Genomic DNA, 15,595 nt, shown 5'->3' on the forward strand with positions numbered 1-15,595 from the left:
TTCCAGCCCTCTACTGTCACACACTTGGTCACTTCCCATCACATTCCATCTGGCCTTTGCTTCTCGATCCTCCCAGCAACAGGAACAGCTTTTCCCTTTCTGCACTGTCCACGATTTGAATACCTCGATCACATCTCTCCAAGAAAACACTTCCAAGTGTCTCCAGTCCTGTATCCATGTTACTGATTTTTCTCAACCCTGGCTCCACGCTGTGTTTATTGATGGGGGCAGGAGGAGGGGGAGGGGGAGGGGGGGGAGGCTTGGGGATGGACAGCTATGACGACATTGAGTGATACGGTGAGATTGAAAGGAAAGTGTTCTGAGCTGGGTCTATCTATCAACTTGTGCAGGTCAGAAAGATCGTTTCCATTTGCTTCAAGGTGCTTATGCTGTGAAGGCAGCCTAGTCCAGGGCAGAGGATGCCACTTGAACATCTCAGTTCCTAAAATTGGATATCACTGAAACAATATGTTTGCTCTTGGCAAAGAAGCATTTTCAGAAAAAGGGTTTTGACAGATTTTGCCTCTGATTTCATTTGGGGTTGATATCCAGCAGGGGGCAATATTGCCCAGGCCTTTGGCATTGCACAAGGTTGAGGATCTACTGAAGGCCTGAAGTTGGTGTGATCTCGATCAGAATCACAGAATTATTCCAACACAGAAAGAGACTGTTTGTTTGTACCAGAACTTGCTGTTCAAATGATCATCGTTAGCTTGTGCCAACTGTCTACTTTGTCCCCTTGCACAGGTGAGTTACCTTTACCCACAGCTTTACACACACACACACACACACACCTGTACACTTTACACACACACCCTCACACACTTTACACACAGACAGCTTTACATACACACATATCTCCACACACACCCACAGCTTCACACAAACACCAACCCCCCCCACACACAGCTTTATATACACAACATCCACATTCACACACTTTACACACACACAGCTTTACACACCCACAGCTTCACACACACACCCATCAACACTCGCACGCTTTAGACACACACCCACCCACAGCTTCTCTCTCTCTCACACACACATGCTCACTTTACACACAACCACAGCTTCTCACACACCCACATAGACCTTTATACACACACACACACACTTTCCATAAACAGACATGCACGTGTGTATACATGTACACACACAGTGGGATCGCCAGACGTTTGGTTTTGTACTAGAGAGTTCAGTGTTTGGTCAGTGTGGCCACTATCAAATGCAGGATGGCTTCCCACTTGGCTTTCTGACCCTTAGTTCACTCTCTCAGTAAAGGGGCTGAGGGAGTGAATGATTGAACTGTTCCCAACTGCAGGGACCCTCGATGTGAAGGAGATACAAAAGTCAGGGCTTCTTCTGTAAAGATGATACTTTGTCTATATGAACAGATCCAGTTTTGATTGCCTGTGGAGCTGACCACCCTATCACACTCACACTCATGTGCACACAAAGACATATACACACACACACACATAGCTGGACAGGTGTAGATGGACAGACATTGATCAGATCTTGGCTCTGCTATGCTGTCACATTCTGTTGTGAATAGTGGTGCCCAATTCAACAACTGTCCCTGCAAACATTGTTCCAATTGTACTGCTTCAAGCCAAGCTGTACCAGGACTGACGTCTACCCGGCAACATGGGAAATTACCCAGACATGTCCTGTACAAAAAAAATCTAAACAAATCCAACACAGCTGGACTGTCATCAGTGTATTCTTGGTCAAATCATCCCATCGACCAGAAGCTAAACTGGACTCACCACATAAACACAGCGGCTACAGGAGCAGGTCAGAAGCTAGGAGCCCTGATCTGACCCAACTCACCTCTTGACTCCCCAAAGCCTGTCAAACATCTACAAGATCAGACCTGTGATGGAATACTCCTCAATTCCCTGGATGAGTGTAGCTCCAACAACACTCAAGAAGCATGACACCATCCAGAGCAAAGCAACCTGCTTGATTGACACCATATTCATGAGCGTGCACTCCCTCCATCACCGACGCTCAGTAGCAGCAGTTCATACTATGTACAAGATGCACAGTAGAAATTTACCAAAGATTGTTAGGCAGTACCTTCCAAACCTGTGACTTCCATTACCTGGAAGGGTAAGGATAGTAGATACATGGGAACCTTTTACCATCTCCAACACACACATCGTCTTGACTCAGAAATATATCACCATTTCTTCAGTGGCACTGGGTCAAAATTCTGGAGCTCCCTCCCTAACGGTGCTGTGGGTCTACCTACACTAATTCAAGATGGCAGCTCACCTGTACCCTCTTAAGGGCAACTAGGGATGAACAGCAAACACTGGCCCACCCCACGCTGCTCAAGTCCCATGAATGAAGGAAACAAAATTCCTTTGTGTGCATACTCAGCAGACCTGCACACGCAAACTTCTTGACATAAAAATTGAGACAGAGGTAAACAGGTTTTTAATCAGTCAGGGTGATGGGAAAAAACCTGGGAAAGTAAAGATGAGGATTATCAGGTCAGTTATTCTGCTCCTACATTTTATTGCTTAAATATGCACAAGCTTCCAAACGTACACACAGCCTTTGCAAGTGGAGTAATGGGAAATGGTCTGCTGGTTATTTATTTTTCCCCTCTTTTCATCTGATGCTGCTTGTTCCTCCCCAACGGCCTGCCTGTGATCTGTTAATGTGCCACTGATAGGTTAATGAGTGCTTCTGAAGGGGACAATGCCTTTTCCCAGTGCACCATTGGGTGGCGCCATTTCTCACTTTAGCAAATGGAACGTTAGCATGGACGGTCTAAAGGAACAGAAACAGAAATTACTGGAGGAACTCAGCAGGTCTGGCAGCATCTGTGGAGGGGGGGAAGCAGAGTCAACATTTCGAGTCCAGTCATCCTTCCTCAGAACTGAATAGCCTGATGGAATAAAAACCGAAAGGATTGCGGATGCTGGAAATCAGAAATAAAAACAGAAATTGCTGGAAAAGCTCAGAACGGGGGGAGTTCTGAGCAAGGGTCACTGGACTCGAAATGTTAACTCTGATTTCTCCGTACAGATGCTGCCAGACCTGTTGAATGTCTCCAGCAATTTCTGAAGGAAATTTTGAGACTGAAGGAATAAGTGTTCCAAATTATGGGCAGCACGGTGTCTCAGTGGTTAGCACTGCTGCCTCAGTGCCAGGGACCTGGCTTTGATTCCACCCTTGGGCGATTGTCTGTGTGGAGTTTACACATTCTCCCTGTGTCTGTGTGGGCTTCCTCTAGGTGCTCCCACAGTCCAAAGATGTGCAGGTCAGGGTGAATTGGCCATGCTAAATTGCCCCATTGTGTTCAGGGGTGTGTAGGTTGGTGTATTAATCGGGGTAAATATGGGGAATGGGTCTGGTTGGGTTACTCTTCAGTTGGTGTGGACTTCTTGGGCTGAAGGGCCTGTTTCTACATTGTAGAGATTCAAGCTTGTGTACCCTAGAATTTCTGGAACTCAGCACAGACTCAACCTTAAAGCCACATTCCTAACACGGGCTCCCAGTAGGTTTTTGATATGACTGAGGGTACTTCACTGTCAGGAGCTATTTAAATAGATGCAGAACCAACAGCATTGTTTTTACAAAGGCTACATGGGAGACTCACCTGTAAGACTGTGATTATAATCTGGGATATCTCCATTAATTTGGTGTGATGGTGTTCATATTCTGCACTTGTTTGGATAGGTGCAGCTCCGACAACACTCCATATGCTTGACACTGTCTGAGACAAAACATGATCACCACCATGTCCACCACCTCAAACATTTGCCGACACTTTGTAGCAGCAGTATGTACCATCTACAAGATGAATAGCAAAAACTCAACAAGGTCCCTTTGACAGCACCTACCCGACCTGCAACCTCAATCAGGTGGACCAGTGCCTCCCAAAGTGGCAGTCACACCCCCAGGTGGGATCACAAACTGATTTCCTTCTTTCACTCCCAAAGGTGTTTTCCAGCCTGGAATAGGCTTAAGGGGCTCCTCCTGCTCCTGTATTCATCCTATTGTGAAACCAGAACAGAGTCAGCTTGTGCTTCTGTAGCATTTACAGTCAGAGTAGGTCAGGGATTTCCCACGTTGGAGGGGTATAGAACAAGGTGACGCAGGTCGAAGGTCAGAAGAAGTGGGCACATGAACGGAGAGAGATTTTCACGCAGCAAGTGGTTGGGGACTGATAGAGGCAGCTTCAACTGGGACATTGAAGACAGTTCGGAAAATGAGTCATATTAATGTTAATTCTGATTCTCTCTCTACAGAGGCTGAGTTCCTCCAATAATTTCTATTTCTCTTTCAACGGGAAATAAGATTGTTATCTATTAGAAGGATCCAGAACATGATGGCAAAGATTTGAAGGGGTTCTTGCATGGAGGTGTATTGGGGGCAGAGATGAGTGAGGCATTACAGAGGGCACAGGATGAATATTTGAAGAGAGATGATGGGCAAGGGTGAGGGCAGGGGAATGCCACTGGGTGATAGTGCCCGTAGGAGAGCAAGTGTAGATAAGATGGGGCTGGATGTTCTCCTCCTGTGCTCTAACAACACTGAGATTCAGTACAGAGGGAGAAGATGCAAGGTTGTGGGGAGAAAGACGTTAAGAGAATTGCACCGCCAGAGAGCAGACCCAGTCTCGGTGGGCCAAATGGCCTCCGTCTGGGTTGTAATCATGATGTGGTTTTATCTCTGCCACCCTGCCTCTGTAGAGTCATACAGCACGGAAACAACCCTTCGGTCCAAGTCATCCATGCTGAACATCATCCCAAACCAAACTAGTTCTGCCTGCCTCCAACAAAAACAGAAATTGCTGGAAAAGCTCTGGCAGCATCTATGGAGAGAAACCAGAGTTAACATTTCAGGTCAAGTGACCCTCCCTCAGAACATTTTCCTGCATTTGGCATCCATCTCTCTAAACCTTTCCTATTCATGAACTGATCCAAATGTCTCTTAAATGTTGTAACTGTACCCGCATCCACCACTTCCTCTGGCAACACTAACCACTCTCTGGGTGAAAAAGTTGCTCCTCAGGTGTTCTCCTCAGAGAAGGGATGGTTGAGAGTGATCTGATAGAGATTTTCAAAATCATGTGCGAGGCTGGATAGAGTAGAGAGGGAGAAATTGCTTCCGCTTGGATGGCGAGTAAGAGGGATAGAGTGATGTGCAAATGACGCAAGGGTGATGTGAGAATAATTTTTCATTCAGTAAGTAGTTAGGGAATGGGATGTGTTGCCTGGAAATGTGGATCAATTGAGGCATTCAAGAGGGGAATTGGAGCAAGTTACTGCGGATAACTGGAACCTGAACTGAAAACAAAAAAATGCTGAAAGTCACATTGGGCCAGGCAGCATCCAGGGAGAGGGAGCAAGCTGATGTTTTGAGATTAGGTGACTCTTCATTGGGGTATTGGAAAGAAATTTTGGATAGAAATAGAGTGCAGGAAAAGGTAGGAGATTGACACTAAATGATGGAAAGATGGACTGCGTGATCTCCTTCCTATCGGAAGGATGCTGTGAAACTTGAAAGGGTTCAGAAAAGATTTACAAGGATGTTGCCAGGGTTGGAGGATTTGAGCTATAGGGAGAGGCTGAATAGGTTGGGGCTGTTTTCCCTGGAGTGTTCGGGGGCTGAGGGGTGACCTTAGAGAGGTTTATAAAATCATGAGGGGCATGGATAGGATAAATAGGCAAGGTCTTTTCCCTGGGGTCGGGGTGTCCAGAACAAGAGGGGAAAGATATAAGACGGACCTAAGAGGGTGTATGTGTATGGAATGCCAGAGGATGTGGTGGAGGCTGGTACAATTACAACATTTAAAAGGCATCTGGATGGGTATATGAATAGGAAGGGTTTGTGGAGGGATATGGGCCGGGTGCTGGCAGGTGGGACTAGATTGGGTTGGGGTATCTGGTCGGCATAGACAGGTTGGACCGAAGGGTCTGTGTGCTGTACACCTCTATGACTCTATGATGCTATCAATCTGTTTGCCTGTCTGTCTGTCTCTCTCTCTGTCCAAGATCCTCACTGAGTCTGGCACAGATCCCTCTGGAGACTAGTCCCTCCCTAGGGGACTGCCCCAACCATCCAGCAGGACCCGGGGGAGGGGACCGAGTGGCTGCGAGCCTCTCTGTGATCTGAAAGGCTCTTATCTCCCAGAGCGGAGCTCAGTGGAAGCGGAGCAGCACCGAGACCACACACCATGCCGGAACCAAAGAAACCAGGTGAGTAACCAGGACTCCCAGGGAAATGCTGCCTCACTTCCCCAGAGAAAGAGTTTGCAAACTTTTTACCATGACAAGTCTTTTTGTGTGTGCTCTTATTTGTCAAAACAGGAATAATGCAAGTTATTTTGAATTAAATTTGAAATCCAATAAAGAGAATTGTTTACATTTTTGAATTCTATTAGTCCTGGAGCTGCTGCAAGTTTTGAAACCTTTTTAAGGTGATTCTGCATCTTGCAGTTTTCACAGGCTCTCTTGTGAATTTCCATCGATGACAGCATTTCCCTCACCAAAAAGGACTGGAGCTGCAGACTGAATCTGGCACCGAAGGGGTTAAGGGAATGTTGCTTTTAAACATGTTTGCAAACTGAAGTCTGTTCGGTGTCAATGTTTCCAAAACAGTCAGTCTCGGTGATGGCAGACAATATAGGAGGTTGGGGTCTCTTGTGAACTGGGATGGGCTATTTGTGGGGGTGGGGGGTGAGACCAGATTCAGTTGTAACTTTAAGAAGGGAATCAGGGCAAAGGGGAAAATAATGGTAAGGGTCTTTGAAGGAGCAGCTGGAATGTTAAGACATTAGGTCACTCCTTCCAAGAGCTGGCACAGAGACCATGGGCCGAATGGCCTCTTGTTCCCTTCTCTGATTCCCACTGGGTTTCCCATAGCAATGTTATACTTGTGGTTTTAGCTAATCCCTTCAAAAGTGGGAGAGACGATTTAAATTGGGATATTTGATAGCATCTGGGCATGTAAGTTGGGATGAGAGGGGTGGGGACTGGTGTTGAGTTTGAGGGGTGTTTGAGATGGTGCATGGTATGTTGGCAGTTGCAGCCTCCGCTATCTTTTTTGAGAAACAATCGCGGTCAGCATTTCTCGACCCTCCCTAATTACCCCTAGGCTGAGCTGCAGCAGTCGGTGTGGTGGAGGTTCTGATAGAGAGGGCTATCAGAGTGTCCAATGCCCCTTTAACAATATCAAACTACCAAATAGTAATGAGATGTTTTTTTGGGGGGTGGGGGGGGGTGGGGGAGAGGGTGTTTTGGGGGAGAACAGCCCACACCCGATTATGTACAAGAGTACCCAGACGTCCACCGGACCTGATCTCTCAGTCCGATAAAGTTACCAACATCACCCCCACCAACAACAAGGTGTCCCACTACATCCCCTCCCCTCAGTATTAACTTATCTACCCAGACCCCACAATGCTGCCCTGACAGAGGGACAGTCAATTAGCAAATGAAGAAAAGTACCTTTAGTCAGCACTGAACCCTATTGATGCCAATCTCAACCTATGGGGCACCATTTGTTCGTACTGAGTTATCTGTCCATGCCTTGAAAGCTGGGAAAACAATTCCTGCCTTTTTGATGCTTTTTGCTTGGTTTATAGAGTCTTAGAGACATGCAGCATGGAAACAGACCCTTCGGTCATTGACCTACTTGCTGTTTGGACTGAAATATTTCCACCTTTGCCCCTCCCTCCCTCTGTTCTCTCTGCACTCTGAGCTGTTTGGGATGTACCTACGTGAAGTGTTAAGCCAAGAGTCAGCTCACTCAGGTGAACACACCTGACCCCGTGGTCACTAGATTTCAATGGTGAGTGAGGGAGGAATCATAGAACCCCAACAGTGTAGAGAAGCAGGCCATTCAGCCCATCCTGACCCTCCAAACAGCATCCCACCTAGACCCATTCCTACCCTAATCCTGTAACCTTGCCTTTCCCCTGGCTAACCCATGTAGCCTGCCCATCTCTGGATACTACCACAGTGTCTACCTCAATGTTTTTACCTCCAGCAATGTTATTTAAGAATATTTTTCATTTAATGCTGGGCCAGTATTTGCCCCTCATTCCTAATTACCTTTGAATTGAGTGCCTCACTTCAGAGGGCTGATAAGAATCATCCAAGTTGCTATGAGTGGAGTCACTGAAGGGACATCTAAACCTTAAACCGAAACCAATTTTACAACAGTTGGTGATGATTCACCATTCTCAAGCTTCAATAATTCCAGATTTAATTTCATTTTCATGACTTGGTTTTGGTTCTCCTAGATATTTTCCAATCAGAGATGTTATTGACACACCTTGGGGGACTAGACCTCCTGGCCCAGGGGGTATGGGCACAACCACTGCGTCACCACAGTCCTGCTAAGTCTTGGTTTAACTAATTGAATTAAAGCTCCATCAGCTGGGTTTGTGGGATTTGAACCTGGTTTCCCCCCCCAGCGTTAAGCTGGGACTGTAGATCACCAGGATACCCACTCACCAGTTTTCCGGAGCTTGCTGTGGGAAAATGGAGAGGTTTTCTGCATTTCGTAAGGACATCAGGAGCTGCAGAATGTATTTGGACATCCCGAGTACTTTAAAGGCTCTATCTTTTCATCCTTCCTGCCCCACCCTTGTACAACCTGACCTTGCACTCTATGTAAGCGGATATCCATTCAGCTCCTTTATCTGAAGGAGATGAGGCTCTCTCCCTCACGATCCCTGAAGGATGGAGGGAGTTTTAGATTAGTGACACCCCCCCACCCCCCCCACCATGCCTCAAGGGGTTAAAGTGATAGTCTTGGAGGATTAGCTTAAAATAGCGCCTGCCATGGTAAGTCGTCTTAAAGCTGCTGCCGAGCAAATTTGGAAGCTGTCTCCCAGGGTGTCCGGTTGCTGCTGCGGCAGGCTTCAGCAGGGTATCATTTTATTATATCGCGTGCCCCTGAGCTCTGGCAAGGGACAGGAAGGGGAGGTGGGGGGGGGGGGGGGTGCTGCTGAGCCAATGTCTCTGCCCCTAATAGGACAGGTTGGCCAGCTCCATTCCCCTCAGCCTAGCTGCATGGCTCGAGCCCAGCGGTCTGTTCATGTTCTGCACCCTGTCACTGGAAAATAAATTAACAGGATTTAGTGGAACAGTAAGTTAAATCCCATCAGCCGACACTTAAGGCTCATAAAACATTTTAATGCTCATCGTTTCTTTTTCACTTCTTCCTGCTTTCAAGTCAAGCTTTGATTTCTCAATTGCTGTATCACCTCCGTTCTCTCTATCCATATCTCTCCCTCTGTGCCTCTATGTCTCTCTCTGACCATGTTTGTGTCTTTCCTTGTCTTTTCTCGTGTTCCTTCTCATCCTTTTCTGTTCAGCTGCATTTCACATTGAGTGCTCCTGTCTGAGGCTGTTCTCTCTCACTCTTCCTTTTTATCCATCCCCATTTCTCTCTATTGCTCTCTGTCTCGCCCCGCTGTCTGTCTCCCCCCGTCTGTCTGTCTCCCCCCGTCTGTCTGTCTCCTCCCCGTCTGTCTGTCTCGCCCTGTTGTCTGTCTCTTCCCCGTCTGTCTCTCCCGTCTGTTCGCCCCCCCCCCGTCTATCTCTCCCCCATCTGTCTTCCCCCGTCTGTCTCCCCGTGTTGGTCTCCCCCTGTCCGTCTTCCCGTCTGTCTGTCTTCCCCCATCTGTCTCCCCCGTCTGTCTCCCCCATCTGTCTCCCCGTCTGTCTCCCCCATCTGTCTCTCCCCCTGTCTGTCTCTCCCCTGTCTGTCCCTCCCCGTCTGCCTCTCCCCGTCTGTCTCCCCCTGTCTGTCTCCCCCTATCTGTTTCTCCCCCATCTGTCTCCCCCTATCTGTTTCTCCCCTGTCTGGCTCCCCCTGTCTGTCTCCCCTGTCTGTCTCTCCCCCATCTGTCTCCCCCCATCTGTCTCCCCAGTCTGTCTCCCCCCAGTCTGTCTCCATCCCAATCTGTCTCTCCTCCGTTTATCTTACCCCCATCTGCCTCCCTGTCTGTCTCTTCCTCCCCCGGCTGTCTCTCCACCTCCAGCTGTCTCCCCCCCATCTGTTTCTCCCCCGATCTGACTCTCCCCCATTTGTCTCCCCCATCTGTCTCCCCCCATCTGTCTGTCTCTCCCCCATCTGTCACCCCGTCCATCTCTCCCCCGCCCGTATGTCTGTCTCTCCCCCATCTGTCTCCCCCTCCCCCGCCTGTCTGTCTCTCTCTGTCTGTCTCCCCGTCACCCCGCATGTCTGTCTCCCCCGTCTATCTCTCCCCATCTGTCTCCCACTGTCTGTCTCCCCCTATCTGTCTCCCCCTCCCCCCACCTGTCTGTCTTGCCCTGTCTATCTCTCCCCTGTCTATCTCTCCCCCTGTCTATCTCTCCCCCCTCTGTCTTCCCCATCTGTCTCCCTCTGTCTGTCTCTCCCCCGTCTGTCTCTCCCCTGTCTGTCCCTCCCCGTCTGCCTCTCCCCGTCTGTCTCCCCCTGTCTGTCTCTGCCGTCTGTCTCTCCCCCGTCTGTCTCCCCCTATCCGTCTCTCCCCTGTCTGTCTCCCCCTGTCTCTCTCTCCCCTGTCTGTCTCTCCCCTGTCTGTCTCCCCCTGTCTGTCTCTCCCCTGTCTGTCTCTCCCCTATCTGTCTTCCCCTGTCTGTCTCCCCCTGTCTGTCTCTCCCCCGTCTGTCTCCCCCTGTCTGGCTCCCCCTGTCTGTCTCCCCCGTCTGTCTCTCCCCCGTCTATCTCCCCCTATCCGTCTCTCCCCTTCTGTCTTCCCCTGTGTCTGTCTCTCCCCAGTCTCTGTGTCTGTGGGCCCCGTTTTATTTCTCTGGCCCTCCCTTCCTTTCTCACTTCCTGCTTCTTTTCAACGCCATTCTTTTTCTCCTTTCGCTGTTACTTCCTTCTCATTCTCTTGGGTTCTGAGTGCGGGACCTGAGGTTTGGGGCTACCATTGTTGTACTCCAACCAACGGGGGACCTGTTGCATTCTCGTCAACAGAGAGCCAGGTCACTGAAAAAGTTACAAAAGAAATGGTTCTGAAGACTATTGGTGCGACAGGGTCTGGAGAGAGGGCAGTCTTGGAGATAGAGGATGGTCCTGTTGGAGCAGCGTGAGCTTGATGGGCTGAATGGCCTACTCCTGTTCCTGTTGTTAATGTTTCTATAACCTGCAGTGGGCTACTAACAAGAGCAGTTGATATAGAGACAATTAACAGAATTAATTCAGTGCAGAAAGAGGCCATTTGACCCATCATGCCTGCACTGGCCCTATTGCCAATCTGCAGTTTCCACATATCCCTGCACGGCATTACCATCCAACTAGCTCTCTTGAACGATGAATGGCTTTGAAAAGAAATTAGATGGGGCAAGAAGAGCAAACCCTTTGCAGGGCCGTGGGGATAGAGAAAGGGAAAGGGGCTGACTGGATTGCTCTATAGAGAGCTGACATTAATTAAATGGGCTGAGTGGCCTCATGCTAACCCCTAAATGACTCCCTGACTCATGCTGTGTGAGTTTTTGTCTCTTTCAGAGAATAAATTAAAATAGAACATATGCCAGCCGAAGATGTGAGTCACAAAAGTAAAGACTTGCATTCACGTAGCACCTTTTGGGATCTTAGGACATGACAAAGCATTTTAGCACTTTGATTATTATGGGAAACACAGCAAGCTCCCACAAACTGCAGCATGATAGAAAGAAGATCGTCTCTTTCCGTGGGGTTAACGAAGACATGGCATTGACCAGCAGATCCCAGTTCTCCCTTAAATAGGGAACTGCCCATTGGTGGAGCAGATCAATTGAAAGCCTAAGACTTGGGTCATCGTCAGAGCCGATCATGTAGGAGTGATCTCACAATAAACTGAAGGGTGGTAGAGGTTTTGAAGTCTCCTCACCAAATAGCAATTCAAGCCAGACCAATTGAAGATTGACTCAGTGATTGGTTGTGGTCTTTGTTACCCAAGGTTTTTTGGGTTTTGGCATTGGGTGGGATTGGAAGTGTCATTGTGAAAGGCCTGTTATTCTGACATTAAACATCACACTGTAGGGCTTGATCCCACAACCTTCTAGAAACATAGAAACTCAGAGTAGGCCATTCAGCCCCTCAAGCGTGCTTCACCATTCAGTGTATGATGATGGCTGACCCTCTGTTTCAAAGTCATCTTCCTGTCCCATACTCCCTGATGCCTTTAAGATCTAAAAATATACCAAGCTCTTCCTTAATGATTTGGCCTCTGTAACCTTCTCTGGTAGAGAATTCCACAGGTTCACTCCCTTTTTGAGATTAGATGTTTTTGCTCATCTCAGTCCCAAGTGGTCTACCCAGTATCTTGAGATGGTGTCCCCTGGTTCTGGACTCTCCAAGCGTGCTCCTTCTTGCCCGGTCCAAGCCTGAAGGAATATTATGTGTATCAATCAGATCCCCTCTCACCCCCAGTGAATACATGCTCTTCCCAACCATGGTGATTCCTGATGAAGGGCTTGTGTCCGAAATGTCGATTTTCTTGCTCCTCGGATGCTGCCTGACCTGCTGTGCTTTTCCAGCATCACTCTAATCTTGACTCATCCCAACGATGGGACAGCCCAGCTATCCGAGTATCAGCCTCCACTGTGCAAGTTCTCTATGGCAAGGTTTTAGATAGAGAGACAAAACAATATGTATTACTTCAGATGAGGTCTGGCCAAAGCCCTATACAATCACGATATGGAAATCCCAGCTTTTGAACTGAATCCCTCTTGCAACCTAAAGGAAAAATCAATTTTAAAATCCCATTAATACTTGGAAATGAACATACTGGTTATCCTGGAGCACTGTTCTGAAGAATACAAAACAAATCGCAAGTTCTACTGGTTCAGTGGAGGCCAGTATACCATTTGCCTTCCCAATGGCTTGCTGCACCTGCCTGCCTACTTTCACTGTCAGATCTGACTCAGATTACTAACCACTGAATTGAAGTTTTTACCTGGGTCCCCCTCCTCCTACTCTTCCTCTTGAACCGGAGGGGGTGCGGGGTGGGGGTGGAGGTCGGTTAGCTCAGTTGGCTGGATGGCTGGTTTGCAGAGTGATGCCAACAGTGTGGGTTCAATCCTGTACCATCTGAGGTCGCCACGAGGGACTCGCCTTCTCCCCTTGCCTGAGGCATGGTGACCCTCAGGTTAACCCCCCCCCCCCAATACCAGTCATTCCTCTCTAATGAGAGTGCAGTCCTGTGCTCTGGTAAAGCTATGGTGACTTTACCATTACCTCCTGTACCTCTAATGAGTAATTAATTGTTTGGGATCAAGTACAGGAGTATCATCTGATTCTAAGCCAAGGGAGCTCCAACATCTCAACTTATCTGAGCTTGTTGGTTGGATTATAACTCACTTGGATGTTAGATATTCTTCAGATCTTTCACTGGTGTTATGTGAAGGAGCTGGTCTGGTCCCCACACTTCAGGGAGGGTACAAGTGTCCTGGAGAGCGTAGAGAGGAGATTTCTCTTGGGAACGGGAATTTAGTGACAGGGTGAGGTTGGAGGAACTTGGGCAACCTCTCCTTGGAACTGAGCGGAGATTTGATTGAGGTGGATAAAGTTCGACAAAGAGAAGCTCTTCCCAACTACTGATGGGACAAATCATGATATGGAGGTGCCAGTGTTGGACTGGGCTGGACAAAGTCAGAATTCACACGACACCAGGTTATAGTCCAATAGGTTTATTTGAAATCACAAGCTTTCAGAGTGACACTCCTTTCGTCAGGTAAAGTGACTTCAAAGGGCGGCGCTCCGAAAGCTTGTGATTTCAAATAAGCCTGTGGGACTACTTCCTGGTATCATGTGACTTCTAATGGTGGTGCAAGTGTTCAGGACAAGGCTTTAATGTCTTGACCAAGCGATACCGCAACGGAACGTGTGTGTTAATGCCTAAGCACTCACTATCCATGAGGGTAGAGTGAGTGGAGACAAGGACTAATTTTAAAAGGAAACTATTGGCATTTGAGGGAAGTAAAACTCCCAGGACAGTGTGGATGGAGCAGGGAAATGAATGGCTTGTTTGCTGAGGGCCAGCACGGACTCATGGGCTGAGTGGCCTCTCATCTGCTGGACTGTACAGTGTACGTGATGGATACAGGCCACGGGAAATAATGTTCTTTGTTCTATACTGAAAGGACCCCATTGCTATCTGTTTGGGACAGTTCAGAAGTTTCCGGAATATTCACTGGACTATCAGGGAAACTTCTTGTTCCAGTTGACATCTTCCTTCCCTCTTTGTCCCTTTCGAGGGACTTTTCAGGAAGAGCAAAACCAATGAGATGAGATGAAGGTACAACCAGAGAATATTCTAGAGTGCTAATCAGCAGGGAATTATAAAAGGCAATTGGACAGACTACTTGAACTTACATGGGGAATAGTGACTAAATTAGATACATCCTTCCGGGATCTATGATGGGAATGACAGGCCAAGTGGGGATAACTGCGGTCTAAGATTTCGTGATTCTCAGTGGAGTTTGTGGAGTGTATGTGATAGCATAGATCAGTTGGGACAAATGGTCTGTTTCTACACCGTAGACTCTTGTACATTTTAAACCTCTTTGATTGCAGAATTCTAGATGTTCCACGAGATCGAATTGCAACAACAATATTCAAGGGAGCTGCTTTTAACGAGATTTAACTTTATTTGTAAATGTCAGGGGTTGGGATCACCAGTGATCCAGTGGATACAGAACAGAGATTTGACACCTGAAACCCATAAAAATTTCTTGAAGGCTGTCCCGCCCTGTGAGTTATGACTGTGTAACAGGATCACATTTCCAGAGAAGCTGACATCTATTCCTTCTTTGGCTTGCAATTTGATTTGTAAGGGTCTCTGACTTAAATAAGGACAGACTTGGCAAATGGTGTTCAAAGTGGGACCATAAATCACTGGAGTTGTTGCTCTTTGACAGATTGTAGTCAGCAGCCCAGAGCCCCTTCAGTTCCTGAGTCAGCTTTATATCTAGTGCTCAGCTGTAAATCCTCCAAGCGACTGGCTATCAGTATGGCAAGACAACTTGTGTATGAGAGAGAGAGAGAGAGAGAGAAGGGAAAGAGAGAGGGAGACAGAGAGAGAATGAGTGACTGGGTAAGTGAAAAACTAAGAGGTTGAGAGAGCATGATTAAGTGAGAGTTATAGAGTTATACAGCTCAGAAACAGACCCTTCGGTCCAACCAGTCTATGCTGACAAAATTTCCTAAAACTGGTCCCACTTGTCTGCGTTTGGCTACATTGGGGAGACTGGACGCCTCCTTGCAGAGCACTTTAGAGAACATCTCCAGAACACCCGCACCAATCAACCCCACCTCCCTGTGGCTGAACATTTCACCTCCCTCTCCCACTCTGCCGAGGACATGCAGGTCCTGGGCCTCCTCCATCAAATCTCCCTTACCACCCGATGCCTGGAGGAAGAAAGCCTCATCTTCCGCCTTGGGACTCTTCAACCCCAGGGCATCAATGTGGACTTCACCAGTTTCCTCATTTTCCCCTCCCCCCACCTTATCTCAGTTCCAACCTTCCAGCTCAGCACCGTCCTCATGACCTGTCCTACCTGTCAATCTTCCTTCCCACCTATCCACTCCACCCTCCTCTCTGACCTATCACCTTTACCCCCAC

At 48.0% G+C, this 15,595-nt stretch overlaps 1 protein-coding gene across 2 annotated transcripts in view; it reads left to right on the forward strand.

Moving 5' to 3' along the window:
* The first annotated feature begins 6,088 nt into the window (after positions 1-6,088).
* mybpc2a (myosin binding protein Ca) overlaps positions 6,089-15,595 on the forward strand; it is an 85,317-nt gene continuing 75,810 nt past the window's right edge. For both annotated transcript variants that reach the window (XM_072588750.1, XM_072588751.1), the window contains exon 1: positions 6,089-6,224. In XM_072588750.1, coding sequence (XP_072444851.1) covers positions 6,203-6,224 — 22 coding nt within the window. In that variant the 5' untranslated portion in view covers positions 6,089-6,202. The remainder of the gene's footprint in view (positions 6,225-15,595) is intronic.

This window comes from Chiloscyllium punctatum, chromosome 18, assembly GCF_047496795.1.
Source record: "Chiloscyllium punctatum isolate Juve2018m chromosome 18, sChiPun1.3, whole genome shotgun sequence".
Taxonomy (NCBI): domain Eukaryota; kingdom Metazoa; phylum Chordata; class Chondrichthyes; order Orectolobiformes; family Hemiscylliidae; genus Chiloscyllium; species Chiloscyllium punctatum.